Genomic DNA, 23,281 nt, shown 5'->3' on the forward strand with positions numbered 1-23,281 from the left:
ATAGAACTTTCAGAAAAGTAAAAGTGCTTATGAGAAGTCTAGCTGTTGATTTCAAGGCTGTGGCTAATGTCAAAATATCCACTGCTTCAACAGTGATGGTGGCTAACAGAGACTTGGGTTTCAGACCTTGGCTCCTGGGTGACCATAAAAATGTGCATTTCTGTGCTTTGTTTAACACTGCAAGCTGAGAATAGGGACTCTGCTCTCAACCTGGCTGTCCACACCCAGGTGCACTAACAACCACCATTTCCCTGGGTAAAAGCCAGGGCTACATCTAAGCTCAGCCCTTGGTCCTCGTTCCCTTGTGCTGTGCCGGAACTGTGGATTATGCAGCAAGACACTGTCTGTGTTCAGGCATCTGAGTGCAGTAAGTGAAAGCTGGAAGTCTGCTGGAAACCGTGCCTCCCTGGAGAGCTGGGGCTGGCTTTGTCACTGGTTTGTAGTGGAAACTGAATGAAAAAAAGTACAGCTGGCAATTTCAGAGGATGAGACACTCAGATAACCATGACTTGGGCTATCAGAGCCCCCAGGATGCACTCAGGCAAGGGGTCAGAGCCGAGGTCTGGAGGCATGGAGGTGCCCACCAGCCTCCCTCGTGTCTCACAGAGCGGGGAAGGGAGGAGCAGGACGAAGGCCCTTTATTCCCCAGGCTGTTCTCATTCTCAGAGGACTCAGGGGGAGCCTGGAGGTGCCTCACCCTAATCAGAGGTAGCACAGTAGCCCCATCTCCCAGCTGGGGTGTAGCCCCTGCTCTCTGAAGGAACACAGCCTTGCAAACTGCACCTTTGCTGGGCTGTGCCAGTGCCCTTGGGGCCAGAGGGTTCATCAGGGCCACACATTTGCTGGCAGGGATGTCACCAGGATGTCACTGAGTGCCAGGTCAGTGCCTGCCAGCTCAGAGGCTGCTTTGAAGAGCTCCTGTGGAGCGTGGTGCTGTTGGCAGGAGGTTTTGCCCACTGCTCAGGCAGCCCCTGGCTTGGAGGGAAGGTGGTGGCAGCATGGGCTAGTGGTGGTCACAGCTCAGGGCTGGGAGGGACAGCAGGGCCGTGACACCTCCTGGAAACCCTAGTGCTGATTCCTTGGGAATGTGGCTATCCCTTCATCATGGAGCTTCAAAGTCAGCAGCGGAATCCCAGGCGAAGGAGGGTCTGTGGGACCAGGTGGTTTGTGTGATGCTGTCCAGCAGGCTCTGAGCACCCTGCCCTGCTCTCCCCCAGCTGCAGCCAGGGCTGTGTGCCCTTGGAGCGGAGCAGAGAGCCCCGCCAGGCGTGCCAAGGACACAGCTCCATCCCTGCACAGCTCCTGCTGCTCTGGAGCTGTGCCCAGTGGGACCCCCTGCAGGATTTGGGTCTGTTCCCTACAGACTTAAATCTCCTTCACCTCTTCCAGCCCGAGGTGGGCAAATCCCCTCTGCTGTAATTCAGTGACCAGTCTAAAATCTCTTTCAAAGCTCGGGCGTAGGGGTTTAAGGAGTGCACAGAGCAATCTGGGGAACTGAGGTCCAAAGTGTGTGAGGAAACTCTGTGTGGGAGGGTGATAAGGATGCTGTACTGTGTGCTGGGTTTGCAGCTGTGCATTTTAACACGGATTTATCCGAAATGCTGAAAAAGAAACTGTTACCACTGAGCAGAAACAAGGGTTACACAGAAATAGCTTGTGTTTTGCACAGACCTTTGTCCAAGAAATGTTTGTTTTGTGTGTTTCAAGGCTTTGGAGTGCTAAGAAAATATTCCCAATAAGAAACTACAGACCTTCCTTGTCTTCCCACGACAGCATAATTTCTTTAAGAGCCCTTCTGGGAGAGCTTTTTGGAGATCTGAGTGCACTCTGAGGAGCAGATTGTCTTGTGTACACAATGGCTGGTTTCCTCCAAGAGGGCTCCAGGCTTGTGCCTCGCAGCTGCCCCCTCAAAAGCCGCGGAATCTCCCATTACACCCGATTTATCCTGGGCCCTGTTATTTCCAGCCTTTATTATCCTTTCTAGCAACGTGCCTTTTATAGAAAGCAGCCTAGCTGCTTTGCAGTTTCCTGGTTCCCACTGGAACTTTTTAAGAACTAGCATCGTATTTAACAATGTTGACCTTCTGGTAAAGGGATCACTGCAATTCTCACCCAGGAGAGTATTTGGCCATTCATCTGAGTGCTCCTTCTGGCAGACTTTAAAGCACGTGTTCTAAAAATGGGGTTAAAAATATTTTTTTTCCCCTGCATGCTTTGGGACAGTCATGCAAATGTGGGTCCCCTAAGGAATGATGGTAGTGTGAACTCCCTAACAGCAAAGGGCAATGCAAGTAACTCACTGAGGCTTTCTGTGATGGCTCATTCCTTCCTATAGAGCCTGATCACATCCTGTCCTTGAGCGTCCCTGGAGAACTTTGTGCTTCTCACATAGTCATAATTCATGTTTATGCCACATCTTCTGTGGCTTGCCTTTCACCTGTAACTTTCCAGAGCTTTAATTATTTTTTTTTATTCTCTCATCTCAATTTTCACTTCTTTTGAGGTCTTACCACTTCAGGTGTTCATTTCCACTCCCTGTACAAGCACATGTCCTTTGAAAAAAACCTCTTTGAGCATTGAGTGCACTATGCCTGTGTAACCCAGTGCTCCTCATACTTGTGTGAAGCTGAGCAGCCTGCCTCTCATTTCCCTCTGTGCATTAAACACCCTTCTGAAGGTGTTGTTTTGCTCTCACTGGGGCAGTCTTATCAGTAGCTGTGGCTCTGTGGCCCCAGCTCACACATGGCTGAGGAGCTGTCTAGGTACACCATCTCCCTGCCTCCACCAGCCTTCTGAGGCCCAAGACAGCGATGGAAATCTCATGTAGAAGGAGGAGATGAAATCTAGGCTCCCCCCATTTGCCACATCCAAGTCACTGACACAGGAACCGTGGGGTGAGGTCAGAGAAAATCCTGGAAAGCAGCAGCACCCGGAGCACTGGGACTCTGGCCATTAGGGAATTTGGGAGTCACGTATGTTCTGCATCCCATCTGAGGAGCCACCGAGTTCCTCGACCCCGAGCACGAGGCCTGAGAACAGCGGGGCCGTGCCTGGGACACTGCACTGCTCCTGGTGCCTGCTCCACTCCCACAGGAGGAACCTGCTCCCCTTCTGGCACCTGGGCAGGAGCAAACCCCTCCAAGGCGTGCACAGGGCTTTGCACATGCAGAGGGCTCCTGGGAACACTGAGCTGGGCTCAGGCTCACTAGTGCCCGGAAGGAAAGCAAAGGGACAGGCATTTGCCAGTCCACGCAAGTACTTGCACGGTGTTTTTGTGACTGCAGGTACCGAGTGGCAGCCCAGGTGTGAACATCAGTGTCCCTAGAGCAGTCCCTCTGCACCCTGAGCAGATGAGGCCTGGAGTGTCTGCTGCAGGCAGAGCACCACTCCTGGTGGCTCAGCAGCTGCTGCTGAGCATCCAGGAGCTCTGCTATCCAAGCAGCACTGGTGCCACCGTGTGCTCTGTGAAGTGCAGCCTCCACACAGGCAGCTGTGCCTCGTCTCTGCTCTCCTGTGCCTGTCACCTGCCTGTGAGCATTCCCTGAAGTGACATGATCTGAGCACACAAGGCTAAGGCTGGGTTGCTGGTGTGTGGGTGACAGATACTATTTCAACACAAAGCCGGCACAACCAGATCAGTCACAGGGTTTTATTCAAGGCCTGGATTACATCATCTTTACCCGTATGCGTGTCACAGATCCAGGCAGCAGAGCACATTGCTCATCCTCACCCAGCAGCCAGCACCTGCATTATTGATCCCCTGACAGAATCAGGCACTGTGTAAAGCAGTGGATGTAGCTCTGGCTCCACGCTAGCCATGCCAGCACCCCACACCTCTCCTGTGCGTGCAACCATCCTGAGCCCCGAGAGCACTGAACGGTGACCCAAGCTCCTGCCTGCCATCCCCTCTGCTCTACGTGCCCTGCTGTGGCACTGCCTTTCCCAGCTCGTGGATGGCCCCGTTCTCCAGCACCTTCACCTTGCCCTCGCCTGGCTGCAGCCCACAGGCCACCATAGCCCTGGCCACCGTTTCCACAGGCACTGAGTAAGCAGTGGGGAACACCCGAGCCACAGCGCCCAGGAACTGCTGGGCTATCCACTCCATGGGCCGCGACTCCTGGCGCTTGCACAGCAGCACCCTGCAGACACAGGAGGGGACATGGGTCAGCCTCAAGCCATCCTGGATGAAGGCTAGAGACTGAGTTCTCCAGCTGCACCAGGGCCCAGACAAGCTTCCTGAACCCACATAAGGGGCTTTGGCAGGGTCACAGAATGTGACAGAGCTGAGCCCTCGGACACTAAACTCCTTTCCCCACTGTGCTGACAAAAGCAGAATTCCAGTTCTAGGCAGCAAAAGCACAATACAGCTGAAAGGACCCAGATGAGTGTTCCCTCTGCATAAGGTCAAGGTCCATCTGGAGATAAGCTCTGACCTATGAGCCTCAACCTGTGCTTTCAGCCCAAGGCTCCTCTCCTTGCTGGCACATGCCACTAGCATTGGGATGGGCCATAGGAACAGCAGAGCTTGTACCCTGCAGCACTGGGAAGCAGTCTGCTCATCCTCGAGCTGCATTTGCAGCTGCTGCCATTCTCCACTTCCCTCCCCAGCCCTGTGCTCATGTATCCTTTCTCTTGCTCCATCTCCCAGTGAAACATCTCCCTGCTGCCCTGGCAGCCCTCTGCCCTGTCCCTCCCTCCTCCACCACTACTCACGCTGGCCGGAGAATGGTGCAGCGATCAAAACCAACAGCCTGGACCAGGTTTTCCACTTCTCCCTGTCAGAGCAGCCAGGCAGGATGAAAGGAGACAAGGATGACTGCAAGCACCATCCCTGCCACCCCGTGAACGGGTAGGAAAGAGCTGCTGAGCCAAGGGCAGGAGGATGGCACTAATGCCAATGCGAGGCTGGAGCAGGCCAGGCAGGGATCAGCTCTCCAGGCCAGGCAGTGGGGCAGGGCCCGAGGTGGACACGAGTGCAGGTCAGCAGCGCGCCCTTGCAACCATCAGCTAAACTGCAGCAGGCTGCTCCGGAGAGCATCTGGACTCAGCATCCAGCCTGGGGATGGATCCAGCCGGCTCAAGATGCTGGCAGGCAGCTGAGTGCAGCAGGTGGTGGGAGCTGCAGCACACAACATATGGAGAAAAAAAACTTTTGTGACAGGTGTGGTGCTCCCTGGGGAGCCTTTCCATCATGGGATAGTCCATATCTCACCAGGACACAGCCCTGAGCCTCCCACACAGCTGTGCAGCCATCCCAGCTTAAGGCTGGGGAGCTGCTATTGGGCTAAAGACCCAGCAGATGTTTCTGGAGTTTGAGGAGGGAGACAGACACTGCATGCAGGTGTTGTGCTGCTTTATAAGAAGCCAGTTGCTCAGCTGTTCTGCCAGCCCCTTCCCTTATTCAGCAGCAGCAGAAGGACCCCCAGAGCCATTTGCATCTCAAGACTTCAGCTCCTGCTTCCTTCCCGAGCATCCCAGCATCCTGTGACTCCTGCAGGAGCATCAGGAGCCCACCCCAACTGCCCCCTCACCTTCACACGGAGGTAGAGAAAGCGGCTCTGTGCATTGGCCCCCCGGGAGGACTGCAGGACAAAGTGTTTGCAGCCCCCTGCCCGCGCCAGCTCTGCTGCCTGTGCCACATAATCCCGATCCACACGGACAAAACCGTCCTGCGGGGCAGAGCAGGGTCAGCAGGGCATGGGAGGGCAGCCAGGGGAGGGGACAAACGGGACCACCGGGGTCAGGGGGTCCCCACTCACGGCGCCAGCCTTGGCCCTGGTGGTGCCCAGGCAGCAGAAGCCCACGTCGTGTCCCTGGAAGGCAGCGGCGTGCTCGCCCAGCCGCTCGAAGTCCACCACGGCCTGCTCCTGTGGGGAGGTCAAGGGTCAGAGCCACCGCCCCGGTCCCCTGTCCCGCACCACGGCCAGCCCTGTCCCCGGTCCGAGCACCACAGCCAGCCCTGTCCCCGGTCCGCACAGCCCTGTCCCCGGTCCGAGCAGCACGGCCAGCCCTGTCCTCAGTCCGAGCACCACGGCCAGCCCTGTCCCCTGTCCGCACGACCCGGTCCCCGGTCCCCACACACCACGGCCGCCTCCGCCTCGCCCAGGCTCAGCCGGCGCCGCCCGATCAGCGTGACGCGGCCGAAGGCGCGCTGGGCCAGCAGCTCCTTCAGCAGCGCCCGGCCCGTCTCTCCCGAGCCGCCCAGCACGAAGCAGCTCCGGCCGCCGCCGCCCGTCGCCGCCATGCCGAGAGCAGCGGGCGGGGCCGGGGCGGGGCCGGGAGCAGGGACAGGGACGGGAACAGGGACGGGAACAGTGACCGGGATAGGGCAGGCCCGGGCGGGAGCGGTGCGCCCCCGCGCTGCGGCTCCGCGCTGGAGCGCTCCGTGCCCGGGGAGCCGCGGGCGGACGCGACACGGGACAGCTTCCAAGGCCGGGCGGGGACAGTCCTAGGGACCCCCGGCTTAGCCCAGGGACCTCGCTCAGCCCCAGGAACCCCGCTCAGCCCCAGGGACCCCCCGCTCAGCCCCAGGAACCCTCGCAAGGACGGTGCCCCTTGGCCTGTCCCCGCCGGCTGCTCCTGCAGTGGCAGAGCCGAACGCCGCCCGAGGATCCATCCCTGTGCCCGCCCCACGGGAGGGATGCTCGGAGGGGTCTGTCATCTTTCCGGGGCCCCTCTGCAAACCCCGCCGGGTTCAGTGTGTGCTGCCGAGCGGCGTGCCCGGCAGCTGTGTCCCCTGGGCAGGACGGGGGTCACTTCCAGCGTGAAGCAGTCCCTGGTGCCTGAAGAGCAAGGAGATGAAGCCCACTTCCCTGGGAACTCTGTCTGAGCAGGTGCTGGGGTGTGCTGGCGAGCACAGACCCCTGCTCCGGGCACTGTGCGTTGTCCCTGTGACGGGGACGATGCCAATCATCAGCGGGGTGGTCCAGGTCCCACCAGGACACGGCTCTGGAGCAGGCATGCGGGCACCCCGCGGCTCTGCACAGCCCCTCCCGTGGGCAGCATCCAGGGGCCCCGCGGCGCCGCGATCCCGTTTGTCCTGATTCCTGGGCAGGGAGGTGCGGAGGCCTGAATGGCTGCTGTGGGGATCAGCCGGGTGGTTTTCCAGCCCGGTGTGTCTGTCAAGTGCGCTCCCTGGCCGAGGGCTGAGGATGAATCCCAGGTGCACGTGCCGTTTGCGAGGCAGGACGCGCGTCATGCCTGTCCCGGGTTAATGGCTGGCATCCCGCTCCACCTGCCACTGTGCCGCCGGCACCCACGGCCGCGCTGCCCAGCCGGCTCTGCTCCGCAGCCACAGGAAAACCCAGGTGGGTGAACGAGGGAGGCTCGGGGGTGCTGGACGGGTGCTTGAGAGTGGCAGGGGAGCAGTATAGTGCGACAGAAGTACAGGCAGCAACGTATATGGGGCGTATATGGGTGTGTTATAGGGTGCGGTGTGCTCTAGGGTTCCATGGTGCGGTGGGGATGCCACCGGGGAGGGTGGGATCGGGACGCGAGGGGGGCATGTTCCCACAGCTCATGGTCTGCTTCTCCTCCACGGCAGGGCTCCGGGGGCCCAGCCGCTGCCGGGGTGCCCGCTCGCCCGGTGGCATGGACACATGGACCCGGCGCGGCGCTGCCTTCGACTGCGTGCCGCAGCCGGCAGCCTGCTGCCCTGACTGGATGGCGGAGCTGCCCGACGCCCTGCCCCTCTCCCGTCTCTCCATCCCGGGCACCCACGACTCCCTCAGCCTGTTCGGCGGCCGGCGCCTGCGGTGCCAGAGCTGGGGCCTGGAGGCGCAGCTGGCGGCAGGTATCCGCTTCCTGGACGTGCGCTGCAAGCTGTGGCGGGGCGAGCTCCGCATCTACCACCTGTGCACCTTCCAGCGGGCCAGCCTGCGCGGCGTCCTGCGCCGCACCCTGCGCTTCCTCCGCGCCCACCCCGGCGAGGCCGTGCTGATGCGCATCAAGGAGGAGCTGCCCATCTTCTCCCGGCCCGGCTTCGCTGCCCAGCTGCAGCGCTGCCTGCTGGAAGAGGGCCAGGGCTGCGTGTGGTGCCGGGAGGAGGTGCCCACGCTGGGCCAGGTGCGCGGGAAGATCGTGGTGCTGGAGGCGCTGGCGCGGGAGGTGCTGGGCATCCCCTACGAGCAGCTGAGCATCAGCGACGCCTGGAACGTGCTCTCGCTGGAGCGCAAGTGGGCCCGGGTGAGGCGGCACCTGGAGAAGGCAGCCGGCGGAGACCCCAGCACCATGTTCCTCACCTTCTGCTCCGGCAATGGGCTCTTCACGTGCCCCGAGCAGGTGGCCCGCTTTGTGAACCCCCGCTGCTGCCAGCACCTGCGGCGCCGGGCCGGGCAGCCCGTGCGCTGGGGGGTGGTCATCATGGACTTCCCCGGCTCGGGCCTCCTTCGCCTCATCGTGGCGAGCAATGGACACGGCACGGCGGCCCCCGGCACCGCCAGGCTCCCGTGGCGGCACCCCCGCGGCAGAGGGCACAGACGGCGCGGCCAGCACAGCTCTGCGCGCCGTCCCTCGGCAAGGACACTGCTCCCGGCCCCGCGCCTCTGCCGAGCCACCTCAGCGCCCGGCGGGCAAAAGCGGCTTTCTAGGGCTCGCAGAGCAGCGGGGAGCCTTCGTGTGACAGCGGTGTGACAGGCGCAGAGGCAGCGGAGGAGCCGGGGAGCTGCACCCTGCCCTGAGGAGCCAGGTACGGTGCCGGTGCGGGGCTGCGCCGCCTGGGTCCCGCAGGGCAGCGGGGAGGGTGCGGGTGGAACGTCCTGCCTCACCTCCTGTCGGGCCACTGAGGCCTCCCAAGATGCCTCTCTGCAAAGCAGTCCTTCTACTTAAGGGTAAATAAAAATAAAAAGAAGCTAGGAAAGCACTGCATATGTTGCCTTGCCATTTCCTGTGAGAAAAGTGGAGAAAAGACCTTTTGTTTTGCTGCTTAGATGTGAAGGATCCTTTACCCCTCTGCCCATAGATGAAGCACAGTTGAATTGTTGTCTGTGACCATCTTGCTCTTAAAGCAGAGCTGCAAGAGGTCACAGGAGTTAGAATTAATTTAAAAAGGGGACAACAAGTGCGTAGGAACATCCCTTTCCTCGTTATTTTAGCTTTTGTTTCTCTCTTGCAGGGGTTTGCCCCAGAAGTCAGGATTCTTAGGCAGAGCCAGCTTCAGCAAGGGCCACCCATGCTGTGCCTGGAGAGCTGGATGGCCACAGAGGCAGCGACTCAGACAGGGCTTCCCTGTCCCTGGGGTCACACACCAAGGGATGCTGTGCTGGGCAGAGCCCAGCAGTTTGTAATAGCTGGGGCAGTGCACACAGGACAGTCTGTAGATCCACAAAAGCAAGGTGGTTGAGGCATAAAAAAGACTTTACAATATGGTGTGCCAGTCCCTGCCCTACCTGCAGATAATAAATCACTAATCTAAATAGACAACACAATAACTCCTTGGAGCAGAAAGGTAACCAAGATCCCCGGGGAGAAATCATCACCCAGGAGGGTGCCTGCTGCATCACTGGCAGCAGCTGAAGCAGGGAGGTGAGAAAGAGAGAGCAGCTTTTGGAAGAAAAAAGCTCAGCCCTGGCCTGCCAGAAGGTGAAGAATGTCCTCAAAGTCACTTCTGTATGGGGTGAAACACAGCTGGGCACAGTGCCTGCTGGACATGCCACAGGATTTCCTGGCCAGAGGAGAGGATATCTTTTGCTCTGCAGGGGCTAGCCCTGGCTGGAGACACAGCTCTTGGTGCTGAGCCCGTTCCTCTGCTGCCCAGGGAGGGGAGCAGGCAATAGCACACAGTGGGTGACAGAGGTGACAGGTAGGAATCTGGCTCTGGGTTTGCCGTGTGAGACGGGAGAAGGTTGAAATCTCTGCATTAAACCAGAAATGTGACAAAAGCACTGGTGGTGCCCACTGGAGGGTGGCCTGGTCCATTGGCTGCCAGTGCCTCCTGTGCCTGGCCTGCCCCCACACCAGGCCAGTGTGGCTGGTGCCACTGTCCTGCCAGGAGGATGGGTTCTACTGGTGGCTTGTCTCAGCTTTCCAGGGATGCACAGTGCCATGGACAGCCAGGCAGGGCACCAGCAGAGCAATCACAGCTCCTAGGAGCTGTAGGCTGGGTGGTTTGGCTGTCACTTAGGGCTGCCCCTGGACGTGGCAGTGCACCCCAGCACCCCGTACCCACCCTGTGCCCCAGCTGGCTGGCAGGGCGGAGGAGCCGCCTGGGATTCCCCGGGTGGGCAGAGTCACTTGTTTACACCGTGTCACTCAAGCAGTGAGATAATGTCAGTGTTATCTGTGCCCCAGGCATCCTGTTTGGCAAACCCTTATCTGTGCCCTGCACATGTGGCTGCTGCCAGGTGCCAAGGAGCCGGCAGGCAGCACGGGGTACCCGTGTGGCAGTGATGCCCTGAGCAAAGGCTCTCCATCCCCAGCTTCGCAGTGAGAGGCGGGAGGCAGAGAGCTGTCCTACAGCTGAAGTCAGAGAAACATCTCTGAGAGGGTTTGGATAGGGTGGGCAGGAGTGATTTGCCCAACATCATCCCTATATTCTCCCAGTGCCTCAAGGTCCCTGTGGGTGGGGGGCACCGTGCCCATGGACTTCTGGTCCTGGCTAATCCTCGCAATTACCTCGGTCCCTCTAAGCCAGGGTAGCTCTCTTAATGCGTCTCCCGGTGTCCAAACGCTTTCAGACTGTGAGAAAGATTTTATCAGGTGCTGGCCGAGGCGGGGCTGCAGCTGATAAAAGGGTGGAGCAGGCTCCGGCTGCTGGAGCTGTGCGCTGGCAGCCTTGCCCGAGGGCATCCTCCAGCTCAGGGACAGCTTTTGGGTCATGCATTTCCTGGGGACCTGCGGTGGAAGGGAATGTCCTGCCCGCGCCCAGGAGATGCCTCTAAAGTCTCAGAGAGAGCTGCCCGTGTACCCTGGGAGGAATGGGTTAGGGTTAGGGTTCGGATTAGGGTTAGGCTTAGGTTTAGGGTGGAATGGAGGGATGGCAGCAGCGGGGCGCACCCAGACGTGTGTGTCCCCGCCTGTGCCACCCCCCAGCCTTGGCGGGGCAGGATCGGCCCCTGCAGCGGGCTCCGGAGCCCTCCCCGGGGCGAGCGGGGCTCCCAGGAAGGTGCCCGCTGTATCGCGGGCAGCAGCCCAGCCGGCCAGGCAGTGCCCCGGGGACTCGGTTCCGCTGCGGTTTGCGAGGGCATTGCACAAGGAGGGAGGGGAACGGGCTGTGCCACGCCGGGGCGGGATCTCTGCCGCAAACAACGCCCGGCAGTGCCCCTTCCCCAGGGCAGCACGGCTCTGCGGCACACAGAGCATCGCTCGGTGCTGCCCAGCACCGTGGCACAGCAAAGGAGCCGCTTCTCCATCCCGGTGCCTGGCTCCGGGGCGGGGGAGGCTCAGAAAAGTGGCTTTGTAGCTGCCCCCGTGCTGAGCAAAGCTCTGGCTGGCAGCTCGCCCTGTGCCCTCGGAGGGATGGCTGGGGGCACAGCCTGCACCATCCTGAGCCCTGGGAAATGCCCACACTGCTCAGGCAGGGCCAGGACCTTCCTTGGGAAGCAGAGTAGCAGGAATCCAGCAGGAATCCAGCAGGAGCCTGTGCTCTGTGGCATCCTGAATCCCTTCTAGGGAAGCCAACCTTGGAAATACCCTGAGATATGAAAGGGCTCCTGGTGATTAACCAGATCCCAGCAGAGCTGATTTGGGTCTGCTCTCCCTCCTACCCTATGTACCTTTTCCCACTACCTGCAAAGCAAGCCTCGATATCCACCCTGCCATGCAGGACCCCCTCTGTGAGCCCAGGCATGGGGCACCTGCCCCCACACAGAGCTCAAACTTGCTCATGTGTCTTTGCAGCAGCCTCTGCACCTCAGACACCTTGATTCCATTTTTAAAGCAATACCAACAACTACTTGAAGTCACAAAAACAAAGGTGGAGATGTTTTTTTCCTGCTGCTCTGCCCCACCATGCTGGGTTCCAGCAGAAGTGAAACTGGCAGGGGCACAGCCTGGGCTGTGTACCCATGAACATCCCCCTGAGTCCCAGCAGTGTCTCAGCAAAAGGAGAGGCAGCTCCTGCCCTGCCCGGGTGAGCCTCAGCACTTGGAGCTGCTCTCCTGCCCAGCAGCTGCCCCTCACCCTCTCTGCCTGCCTGGCTGCTCCTTCCCTTCCCGTAACTGTGCACCCTGGGCAGAGGAGCTGCTAAAAAGCAAGTGCTCCTAATTTACTGGATATACAGTCTCAGCAATTCCATAAAAAGATACAACTGCATTAAAACATTTTCAAAGGAAGATATCCAGAGACAGGAAACAAGGTTCATTTATATTTGCCAATGATAAAGTAATTGTAGTGGGTTATGGCTCTTGTGGAATGGGTTCCTCCTTTTGTCTAGAATGAGTCCTGGAGGAGCAACATCAATTTCTTTGGAACTGGAAAATACATGTGACCTGCATGGCTCTTGTTTGGCTTTAGCTGGAAGTCAGCAGAGTCATTTCTGCAGAAAACCCGGCCAAGGCAATTCTACTTACAAGCAGGACAGGGTAAGAAAAGATTTATGAAGATTATAATGGCCCAAGGGGCGGTGGACACAATTAGACGTGTTCCTGAAACACTGGTGAAGCAAAGGATGTTAGTAAGTCAGGGGGAAGTTCCTCTGGCATATTCCTGGATCTTTCTCACAAAGACATAAAGGTAAAGACAGGAAAATGCATTGTGTAAGTAACTGTTTATAAATGCTATATGAAGATTCACAGCCAGAGTAAAACACCTGCATGCCAGGAGAGCGTCTGGCACGGGAGCTGGGAGGTCGTGAGCCACGAGGGATCTCACCACACCTCAGCCTCCTCTGAGGCCACCACTGCAGGCACTGCCACATGGACACGGTGAGTCAGAGAGGTCTCAGTGCTCTGGGCACTGTGGACTGGGGATGAACACTTTTCAGGGGGTCCTTCTCCTCCTCCTAGGATGCTCAGGCAAGCCTTGCTCATTGTGGGTCATCTCCTGTCATGTCCCCATGCAGGATGCAGGGATGCCAACTCCCATGCCATGGAAGTCCATGGGGACTATGGCCAGTGCTGACCCCACTGCTCCCCTGCAGCCCCGGGCTCAGAGAAGGGTTTCTTGGGGCTGGAGAGCCCTGTGGCAGGGGAAGCGGGGGTGTGGGCAGGATGTGGGCTGGCAGCAGGGCTGGGATGGGAGGGGAAGAGGCCAGGGGCAGGGAGCGATGTGCTGCACGCTCGGAGGTAGTGTGAGCAGCACTGTCCACTGAGGGACAGCTGACCTGACCAACATGGTGAGTCCTGCTGCTTTCCTGGGGGACAACTGAGGGTCTGCCTGGACAGGGGGATTAGGGGAGGGCAGGGCTGTGGGCAGGCACTGGCTGGAACCACAGCTGGGGGCTGTAGGACACAGCTGCCCGAGCGACCCCAGGCTCATGGGACACTGCCAGGCACACAGGGCACTGCCACTGCAGAGGCAGATGCCATCCCTGGCTGGGCAGGAAGGGGCTCAGGGGACACAGAACTCAGGGGCTCCCCTGGAGTGAAGTGCCCAAAGTGGGGGAGCTGAAGGGGCCCTTCCTGCAGAAGAGCCGTACCTAGCTGGGAGCAGGTGTGTGCCTGTGTGCCAATGTCACAACTGACTGCCCTTGTGTGAGCCAGGACTGCCTGGCAGCACTGTGGGTACCCGTGTGAACCCTTTGGGATGTGCACACTCACATCTCCCTCCCTGTCAGGGCACTGCTGTGGGACTGCCATCTACCAGAAGGACACGGACTCTGGGCTCTCCTGGCACCTACCTGGGCATCGCTGCCATCACATGGGGTAAGCACCCACCCATGGGGTAAGCACCCACCACCCAGCCCAGTGTGACCCTGCTGCCAAGGAGCCTGCAAAACTGGAGAAATGTAGCATTGTTATTTTGGGGGCTCATCAGTCACATCCCCCAGGGCTGGATCTCTCTGGGCTGGGAGGGCGCTGCCCCTGCTTGTGCCAGCTCCCCCCAGGCACACCATGCTCCCCAGGGAGGTCCCTGCAGGATGTTTGGTTCCCCAGCTGCAGCGTGGCAGCTGCTGCACTGTGCTGTGAGCAGGGAAAGGCAGGGCAGCTCTACCCACCCCTACACCCATGTTTGTGCAGTTGGGCATGGATGGAGTCATAGGACCCATGGGTGTGAGGGTTCATAGCCCAGCTGGGGCAGCACCACACACAATTTGGGCTCCTAATTGACATCAGGAGTATAGAAACGAATTTGGTTTTCCTGCCTGTAAGGAATTTTCTTCACTTGCTGGCATTGCACAGAGCAAAACCTACTGGTGCCTGCTCTGCCCCTGGAAATTCTCCGTGAGCTGAATTCTTTTCCTAAGAACCTTAGTGACTGAGCAAAGGAACAGAAATTATGTAAGTGCAGAAGTGTCAGGAGGAGGCTAAGATTTGTCTCTGAGAGAAAACAAAAAGGCAAAGGCACCTCAACTGTGAAGGGTGCTGAGCATCACCCTGAGAAGAGCTATCAGGGTTGCCACGGGAGCCTTGGGATCAAAACACAGGAAAACAGCACCCATGTGGGAAGTCAGCACCCATGTGGGGGGCTCAGCACCAGGTGGGGCAGGGAGAGGCAGCATGAGACGGAGATGAGCTGTGCCATAGAGAGGGTGTAACTGGCGGAGCTGGAGGAAAGAGGTAGGAGAGCATGTGGAGGATGGACACACAGCAGATGTCAAACTTTGGCCCTTGTCACTTTGGGGATGGGCTGTGTGAGGGTAGCAGGCAGCTGCCTTGAGCCCTGCTGGGGAGCAGTAGGGGTCAGGGAGAGGGTGGTGGGAGCTGAGGATGGAGCAGGATCCCAGAACGTGCTCTGAACGTCCGGCAGCCCCAAATTCCCAAAAGGTACACAGGGAACCACATTTTCCTCAGCTTCAGTTCTGTTGAACAAAGAGAATAGTTTGCTCTTTCACAAGAGAAACCAGACAAATCATGGGAAATTATTTACAAAAATAGATAGCAAAGCACCAAAGTACAACACTAATTAGACTTTAGAAGGCATGTATTCATATCTAATCTGCAGTGCCCAGATCCTTACACAACTGCAGTGTGATAAAGCTCTCCTGAGACACAGTGTGATCCAGGCTGCTTGTTTGACTTTGATCCCCATCTCACTTTCTGCACAGATGGAGATATGATATCCCCACATGGCTTTCTGCAGCTGTGGAGATAGCTGCTTCTGGGGAGAATGGAGGAAGTTTCTTCCTGTGGCTAAAACCCTTTGATTGCATAAAGCTGTGGTGTGAAATGCTGTAAATAAGAGCAGGGTTTCAGCAAAGTGTCCTTCAGGGTGTGGGTTCCAGTTACTGTCTGGCTTTGCCCTGCCTGGTGGGCATGACCATGATGTGAGCTTGTTTTTGAAAGACCTTGTTTTGCAACACTGAGTTTTACACGACTCTAGACCATCTCTGTCTCAGATGAGCAGGTTGGGGTCCAAGTGCTTTTTTGGGTGAGGGCATACTGGCTGCTCTGCCTTGCTCCAATCTGGCTCTCGTGTAGCAGGGTAAAGCAAGAAAACTGAAGTGTACACATCTGCACTCAAGGAAGGAACTGTGTTTACAGAACCATCTTGAAGTGGGGGTTTTCCTTTTGGGAAGCTTTTGTGGGCAGGGGAACAGGGCCACAGCTGAGCTTTCAATCTTTATGCTGGGGAGGGGTTGGCATCACTGCCTGGGGCTCTGCTGCCTCCTGTGCTCTGCCTGCCCCATCTCGTGCTGCCCATCTGAGCCTTCACTCACCCTTCACCTCCACCTTCCTCATCCCTGTGCCATCCCCCCTGTCCTCAGCTCCTTCTGCCATGCCTGATCCACCCACACAGTCCCATTCTCATCCCCACTCATCCCTTTGCCCAGCCTGTCACTGGCATCTCTTGGCCACGATGTCAGGCTCAGCCCACCCTCCTGTCCCGAGGGATCCCATCCCCTCCCAGCTCCCACCCTTTCTGCATCACTCCCAGACCTCATCCTCTTCCACAGGCATGCTGCTGTGGGTGCAGGTGGGTGCCTGGACGTACCACTACAGCGACAAAGGGGACTACATGTGGGAGCAGGCCAGGAATTACTGCCAGACCTTCTTCACCGACATGGTGGCCATCCAGAACCAGGAGGAGATCCAGTACCTCAACAGGAGCCTGCCCTACCACAAGTCCTACTACTGGATCGGCCTCCGCAAGCTGGACGGTGTCTGGACCTGGGTGGGCACACGGAAGGCGCTGACCAAGGAGGCAGAGAACTGGGCCCAGGGGGAGCCCAACAACCGCCGCTCCAACCAGGACTGTGTGGAGATCTACATCCGGCGGCCGCAGCAGGCCGGCAAGTGGAACGACGAGCCCTGCACCCGCAGGAAAAAGGCGCTGTGCTACCTGGGTGAGCGGGGGGACTGCAGGGCTGGGTGGGCTGGGAGCTCGGCGGGGTGGCCAGCAGCTCCTGATGGCCGTGCCCTGTGCGTGCAGCCTCCTGCCAGCCCTTCTCGTGCAGCCAGCGGGGCGAGTGCGTGGAGACCATCGGGAGCTACCGCTGCGAGTGCTACCCCGGCTTCCACGGCCCCGAGTGCGAGCATGGTGAGGCAGCCGTCCCCACCCTCCCTCCCTGAGACCAAACCCCGCTGCCTCCTGGTTCTGGTGCTCCTGACGGGCTGTGGCACCGTGTCTCTTGCAGTTGTGCAGTGTGCCAAGCTGGAGCCCCAGGGAGTGTCCATGTACTGCAGCCATCCCTACGGAGACTTCAGCTACAACTCCACCTGCGAGTTTGGCTGCCACGAGGGCTTTGAGCGGCGAGGGGCGGCCGTGCTGCGGTGCCTGCCTTCCCAGGAGTGGTCAGCAAACACCCCCACCTGCACAGGTACGGCCTGCCAGGGGCTGGGGCTCCCAGGGATGCAGCACTGATGCTTTGGGGGCACCAGCCCTGTGTGCCCAGTGCTGTTCAGGCAAGTGCTGCTGTTGCCTTACCTATTGTGGAAGCATCTCCTGGTGCTGCACGTTCTGAGCTGTGAGTTCTGCCTGGCTGTCCCAGTGCCCTGAATCCTACTCAGATACCAGCACCCTGTGTGCACCAAGTGTGGGGTCAGGATGGTGTCCTGGCTCCTCTGCCAGCCCTGTGGCACTGTCTCTCTCCCCTAGCCCACCCTGATCTGCCTTGGGAAGGCATTCAGTATCCTGGGAAGAAGAAAAGAGGGGCTGCTGTCCCACAGCCAGGGGAAGGGTGTAGGGTGCAGGGGTGGCCACCTTGAACAGGGGTAAGGATGCATGAAATGAGCTTACATATAAGCTGGGAGGGACAGAGTGTGGCAGGAAACCACAAAGGAGAGAAAGCTGTGGTATGTTATGCTGTAGGGGCAGAAAAAGTCTTCCTGTCAGTGGCTTGAGGGTTTGCAGCCAGGCACCAAGCATCCCAGAGAACTCCTTTTTTGGGGGTGCAAGAGCCTTGCTGCACTTTTCCTGTGTGGTACACCTGCAGCCTTGCACAAGGATGGGGTGAGTGGAGGACTGGAGCAGACAGGGGACACAGCTGGGGACCCTCTGTACTGGGAAGGAACAGGAGTGGGCAGCATCTTGGTATTCTTTACAAAATAAGCCTGCCTTGAAGTTAGTGCTGCTGCTGCCTGTGCAGGGTGGGCCTGTGATCAACTCAGGACCTTAGGTAGCTGAGACCAGCAAAACTCTCTGCAGTTAAGGGAACAGGCATGGAGATGAGCTGGCTCCCAATTTTGTGAACATCCCCACAGGCAAGCTGGGCTGAGCCTGTGTGCTCCAGGCTTTTTAGGTTTCCAGGGACTTGCTTTCCCAGCCTGTTGGTTTTTTTTTTTTTTTTTCCCTGCTGGCTGTAATATGATTGATTTTTGTTTTATTGCAAACAATCAGAGGAGTCAGTTGGTCGCCTGTGCTGATAATAAAATGGCATTAGCAAGCATTGCCAGCTGGGCTCACTCCAGAAACAAGGAGAGCAAGGCTGCAAGCAAGGCTGGGGGTGCTGCAAGGAATGTGAGGGACAAGGCAAGGCTGCCTGCCCTGCCCCAAACTCTGCCCCGTGCCTGCCTGCAGCCCCTGTGTGCCCATTGCTGGCTGGCCCCCAAAGGGGCTGGGCCAGCTGCTCCCACCTGCACAGCATGTTCACCAACAGGCACCTCTGGGGACTCTGGAAAACCAGAATTGCCTGTAAAATAGCTATGAAAGGAAAAGTCTTTCCCAGAAAGTGCTTGGTAGTCTGGAAGCAGAAGATTCAGCAGATGCAGCCTGTCTCAGCTGGGCTGGGTGGTGTTAATGCCCTGCTGGCACTGACCTTTGGTGGTCTCACAGGCAGCAGAGCCACTCACCCCAGAAAACATTGGGTACTGCCCTGGTATGCAGCAAAACACACCCTGGGCACAGGCTGGGGAGACTGGTACACAACCTCCTTAGCCACTGCAGTGCTTTACGGTCCCAAAGCCATCCTCCTGGCAGTGGCACAGGGACAGAGGCTGGTCTCTGCTCCAGGAAAGGAGGGAGATGCAGGGCACTGCAGCAGCTGTGGCCTTCCTCCCAGGGGCTTTGCCCCAGGGTAGTGAAAGGGATAAACAGGGCTCAGGCAGAGCAGCAACCGTGTCCCCCTGAGGAAATCACTTGTAGGGCAGAAAAACTATTGTACCAACTATGGTTTTGAAGAGGTGAGCCTGGGTAAGATTTGATTTGGATTCAGCTTGAATCATTAGCTTTAACCTCATCTATCCCATCTCTGAGATCTGCTCTCCTATTGCAGCCGTCACCTGCCCAGTGCTCAGTGCTCCAGCCCAGGGAGAGCTGAACTGCTCCCACCTCCATGGAGACTTCGCCTTTGGCTCCACGTGTGCCTTCTCCTGCCAGAAGGGGTTTGCACTGGTGGGGTCAGAGAGCCGTGAGTGCACAGCCATGGGGACATGGACAGGGGACACCCCTCACTGTGAAGGTATTGCTGCTGCTGGAGTGCTGGCTGTCATAGCTCAGGGTGACACTGTGCTGTTCCCCAGCCCCTTGGTCCCACAAATTTAGTCTCCCAGTTCCCAAGCTGCTGCTTGATGTGCACCTCTTCACTCTGCAGCCATCACCTGCCCAGTGCTCAGTGCTCCAGCCCAGGGAGAGATGCACTGCTCCCACCTCCATGGGGAATTCACCTTTGGCTCCACGTGTGCCTTCTCCTGCCAGAAGGGGTTTGCACTGGTGGGGCTGCAGAGCCGTGAGTGCACAGCCACGGGGACATGGACTGGGGACACCCCTCACTGTGAAGGTATTGCTGCTGCTTGAGGTGTCACACACCTCTGGCTCACCCTGGAATGTTCTCCAGTGTCTTGGTCCTTTCATTCCAACAGTTTAGCCTTGTAGTCCCCAGACTCCTGCTCAAAGGGTTTCTTTATCCCTGCAGCTTTTGCCTGTCCAGTGCTCAGCGCTCCAGCCCAGGGAGAGCTGAACTGCTCCCACCTCCATGGCAACTTCACCTTTGGCTCCACGTGTGCCTTCTCCTGCCAGAGAGGGTTTGTGCTGATGGGGCAGGAGACCCTCGAGTGCACAGCCATGGGGAGCTGGACTGGAAACACCCCACACTGTGAAGGTATTGCTGCTGCTAGAACTCAGGGTGTCACTGCCTGTGGGGTGACTCTAGGATTTCCCCATCTCTCAGACCAAGCAGTTTAGCTTGTAGTTCCTAGGCTCCTCCTTGAAGTGCTTCTCTGTTCCTGCAGCCCTAGCCTGCCCGGTGCTCAGTCCTCCAGAAAAAGGAGAGATGCACTGTTCCCACCCCCATGGCAACTTCACCTTTGGCTCCACGTGTGCCTTCTCCTGCCAGAAGGGGTTTGTTCTGATGGGGCAGGAAAGCCATGAGTGCACAGCCACGGGGAGCTGGACTGGAAACACCCCACACTGTGAAGGTAGAACTGCTGCTAGAACTCAGGGTGTCACTGCCTGTGGGGTGACACCAGGGTTCCCCTGAAGCCTCTCAGGCTGGACAGTTCAAACTTTCTCAGACTCCTGCTCAAAGTGTTTCTCCACCCCTGCAGCCATCACCTGCCCAGTGCTCAGTGCTCCAGCCCAGGGAGAGATGCACTGCTCCCACCTCCATGGGGACTTCACCTTTGGCTCCCTGTGTGCCTTCTCCTGCCAGAAGGGGTTTGCACTGGTGGGCCTGCAGAGCCATGAGTGCACAGCCACAGGGACATGGACAGGGAATGCAACAAGATGTGAAGGTAGAGCTGTCACAGGTGTCACAGGCCTTGGGCAGACCCTGGGTGTTCTCTTTTTAGTCCTCTCATCAGAAGAATTCAGCCTCATAGTCCCCAAGCTCCTGCCTCAAATGTTCTTCTTTGCCCTGCAGCCATCAGCTGTCCAGTGCTCAGCGCTCCAGCCCAGGGAGAGATGCACTGCTCCCACCTCCATGGCAACTTCACCTTTGGTTCCACGTGTGCCTTCTCCTGCCAGACAGGGTTTGCACTGGTGGGGCTGCAGAGCCATGAGTGCACAGCCACGGGGACATGGACTGGGGACACCCCTCACTGTGAAGGTATTGCTGCTGCTCAGGGTGTCACAGGCCGTGTGTTGAGCATGGGCTGTTCCCTAGAGGACCCTCTTGATCCTGTTGTTTCAACAGTCTAGCTTTGGAGTACCCACACTTCAGCTGGAAAATGTTTCTCTGTCCCTGCAGCCATCACCTGCCCAGTGCTCAGTGCTCCAGCCCAGGGAGAGCTGAACTGCTCCCACCTCCATGGGGACTTCACCTTTGGCTCCCTGTGTGCCTTCTCCTGCCAGAAGGGGTTTGCACTGGTGGGGTCAGACAGTCTCAAGTGCACAGCCATGGGGACATGGACAGGGGATGCCCCACGCTGTGAAGGTATTGCTGCTGCCATAGCTCAGGGTGTCACTGGCCTTGGGGTGACACCGTGATGTGTCCCCAGCCCCTTGGTCCCAACAGAGTCATCTCCCAGGCTCCTTTCTGAGCTGGGCCTCTTTACCCTTGTAGCCATCAAATGCTCAGCACTGACTGCCCCCAAGATGGGCCAGGCTGCCTGCTCCCACCTCCATGGGGAATTCACCTTTGGCTCCACGTGTGCCTTCTCCTGCCAGAAGGGGTTTGTGCTGATGGGGCCAGAGAGCCGTGAGTGCACAGCCATGGGGACATGGACAGGAGACCCCACACAATGCAAAGGTAAATCCTGTGATCTCACATGTGTCTGCTCTGCCCTGCACCCTGGGCTCTGTCAGTTTATCCCCTGGCTTGCCAGCCCACATGTCCCCATCCCACTGTTCTCTTGATGCCCCTGCTGTGCTTTGTCCCCAGCCATCAGCTGCCCAGAGCTGGCCCCCCCCAGCAGAGGCCAACTGAGCTGCTCTCACATGCATGGGAACTTCACCTACAATTCCACATGCACCTTTTCCTGCGAGGAGGGGTTTGTTCAGATGGGAGCGGAGCTGCTCCACTGCGAGGCCACGGGGAACTGGAGCAGGGATGCCCCTGTGTGTGCAGGTACAGCTGGACCCCCCAGCTCCTCCAGCACTGCAGAGCTTCCAGCTCTCCTCCAAGCACATCCTGAATGTGGTGGAGGGGGACTTCCAGGGGCTGCAAAGTCCTGCCAGCTTTCTAACGTGTGGCTCTGGGGTTTGGTTTCAGAGGATGGTGCCTTCCTGAAGCAAGTCCTGGCTTACAGCAGCGGCTCAGCCCTGGCAGTAGGTGGTGTTGTGCTCTCCGGGGGTCTCATTGCCCTCCTTGCCAAGAGGCTCAGTGACAGAGGTACAGAAATGCTTCCTGCATCCCACCCTAGCTTTGGCCAGGGGCTCTCAGGCAAGGTGGTGACGGTCCCAGGGGAGGCTGGGGTTATCAGAAGAGTTTAACAGTGTGACTGCCTCCATTCACTGTTTCATCTGCTGAGTTGCTTGGGTTTTTGGCAGTTTATCCAGCCGAGGGTGTCAGCAACCAGGTTTGGAGGGCAAAGTCTGATAAACATCACAGCTCTGAAGAAGGCAGCAAATGCTTTTTAAGGCAGCCCCACCCCATGCTTGTTAAACTCCGCTCAATTTCAGATGCTGCTGCTGCAGCATCATGACCTTCACTAAACAGATCTGGTCCTTTATTTTCTATGTGCTTTATTTCCATGGACATTCCAACACCGTGATCAGAGGAGAAGAGGAAGCTCCTGAAACCCACCAGGTGAGAGCCGTGCTCTGCAGGAGGGTGGCTGTGCCCTGTGACTGTCACAGCCCTGTACTCACCTGTTCTGCCTGTGTGACTGTCACAGCCCTGCACTCACCCTGCCAACACCCAGACCTGCCTGTGTGAGGCTGTTTTTGTATGGGAGCATCTCTGGGGCCAACAGGGCTGTGCTGACCCCTGCCCTTCACACACTCCCAAGGTGACACAGTCCCTTGTGTTTGCCTTGCAGTGACCTGGGAGCACCGGGCACCTTCACCAACACAGCATACGATGCCAATCTGTGAGGTGAGAGGGAGACTCTGACAGCACCCTGTTCCAAATTCACCCCAGTGGCCATCCTCCTCCTGGCTGGGGTGCTCCTGGATGGGACTGAAGTGGGTGACAGCAGCTCCATCTCTCCTGTGCCTCCAGCCTGCACGAGACCCACCGTGTCCCCCAGGGCAGGAGCTGCTGCTAGATCACAGAGGGGCTCCATGCCCATGGCTGTAGCCTGGACCAGCACTGCCCCTGGACACTGCCACCATGCCACGTGTGCAGCATTCCCCTGGGAAGGGCAGCAGCTGTAGACCTACCAGGGGCCAAGAGCCACGTGCTGGGAGCAGCCTGCCACCCAGCCCTTGAACATTGTCGCACTGGAAATTTGGACATTCTCCAGTGGCTGCTCCACTCATGCTTCCACCTCTGAGCTTGTGTAATGGGTGTGAATAAACACCTTTGTCTCACTAACTAATGCCTCCTGCGTGCCTGGGCCAGTGAGGGGGGAAATGTTCATTAAATAATGTGGCCAACAGAGCTAGGGAAGTGATTCTTCTTCTGGCCTTGGCACTGGTGAGGCACTTCTCTAGTGCTGTGTCCGGTTTGGGGCCCCAAACTTCAGGAAGGACATTGAGTTGCTGGAGCATGTCCAGAGAAGGCAACGAGGCTGGTGAAGGGTTTGGAGCACAAGTCCAATGAGGAGAGCTGAGGGAGCTGGGGTTGTTCAGCCTGGAGAAAAGGAGGCTCAGGGGTGACCTTGTCACTGCTTGAGAGGAGACTGGAGCCAGGTGGGGTTTGGTTATTTGGTTCTCCCAGGCTATTTGTGATAGGACAAGAGGACACAGCCTTAGACTGTGCCAGGGG

General features: G+C 58.2%; 3 protein-coding genes across 11 annotated transcripts; 2 read left to right on the forward strand and 1 right to left on the reverse strand.

The window, feature by feature from the left end:
* Positions 1–3,635: 3,635 nt before the first annotated feature.
* Positions 3,636–6,255, reverse strand: HTATIP2 (HIV-1 Tat interactive protein 2). Its single transcript, XM_033068101.1, has 5 exons — positions 6,083–6,255; positions 5,760–5,867; positions 5,532–5,669; positions 4,714–4,775; positions 3,636–4,139 (listed from the first exon to the last, which is right to left on the reverse strand). The coding sequence occupies exons 1-5, from the start codon at positions 6,242–6,244 to the stop codon at positions 3,914–3,916; spliced, it is 696 nt and encodes a 231-aa protein (XP_032923992.1). The 5' UTR covers positions 6,245–6,255; the 3' UTR covers positions 3,636–3,913.
* A 154-nt stretch (positions 6,256–6,409) lies between these two features.
* On the forward strand, positions 6,410–8,865 carry LOC117000384 (1-phosphatidylinositol phosphodiesterase-like). Its single transcript, XM_033067964.1, has 2 exons — positions 6,410–7,307; positions 7,544–8,865. Exons 1-2 carry the CDS (start codon positions 7,073–7,075, stop codon positions 8,629–8,631), a joined length of 1,323 nt encoding a protein of 440 aa, XP_032923855.1. The 5' UTR covers positions 6,410–7,072; the 3' UTR covers positions 8,632–8,865.
* Positions 8,866–10,965: 2,100 nt separating this feature from the next.
* LOC117000383 (selectin P) lies at positions 10,966–22,893 on the forward strand. 9 transcript variants are annotated; one of them, XM_033067954.2, is made up of 18 exons: positions 10,967–12,860; positions 13,712–13,799; positions 15,992–16,381; positions 16,468–16,575; positions 16,673–16,855; positions 18,749–18,934; positions 19,067–19,252; positions 19,388–19,573; positions 19,704–19,889; positions 20,019–20,204; positions 20,333–20,518; positions 20,660–20,845; positions 20,975–21,160; positions 21,293–21,478; positions 21,623–21,742; positions 22,129–22,159; positions 22,392–22,447; positions 22,574–22,893. In XM_033067954.2, exons 1-17 carry the CDS (start codon positions 12,852–12,854, stop codon positions 22,444–22,446), a joined length of 2,658 nt encoding a protein of 885 aa, XP_032923845.1. In that variant the 5' UTR covers positions 10,967–12,851; the 3' UTR covers position 22,447; positions 22,574–22,893. The 9 variants fall into 9 exon arrangements, with proteins under 9 accessions (XP_032923848.1, XP_032923853.1, XP_032923850.1 ...); XM_033067956.2 differs by lacking the exon at positions 20,333–20,518 and having other exon boundaries at positions 22,392–22,893; XM_033067955.2 differs by lacking the exon at positions 18,749–18,934 and having other exon boundaries at positions 22,392–22,893.
* The last annotated feature ends 388 nt before the right edge of the window (positions 22,894–23,281 follow it).

The sequence above is a fragment of the Catharus ustulatus genome, chromosome 9 (assembly GCF_009819885.2).
Source record: "Catharus ustulatus isolate bCatUst1 chromosome 9, bCatUst1.pri.v2, whole genome shotgun sequence".
Taxonomy (NCBI): domain Eukaryota; kingdom Metazoa; phylum Chordata; class Aves; order Passeriformes; family Turdidae; genus Catharus; species Catharus ustulatus.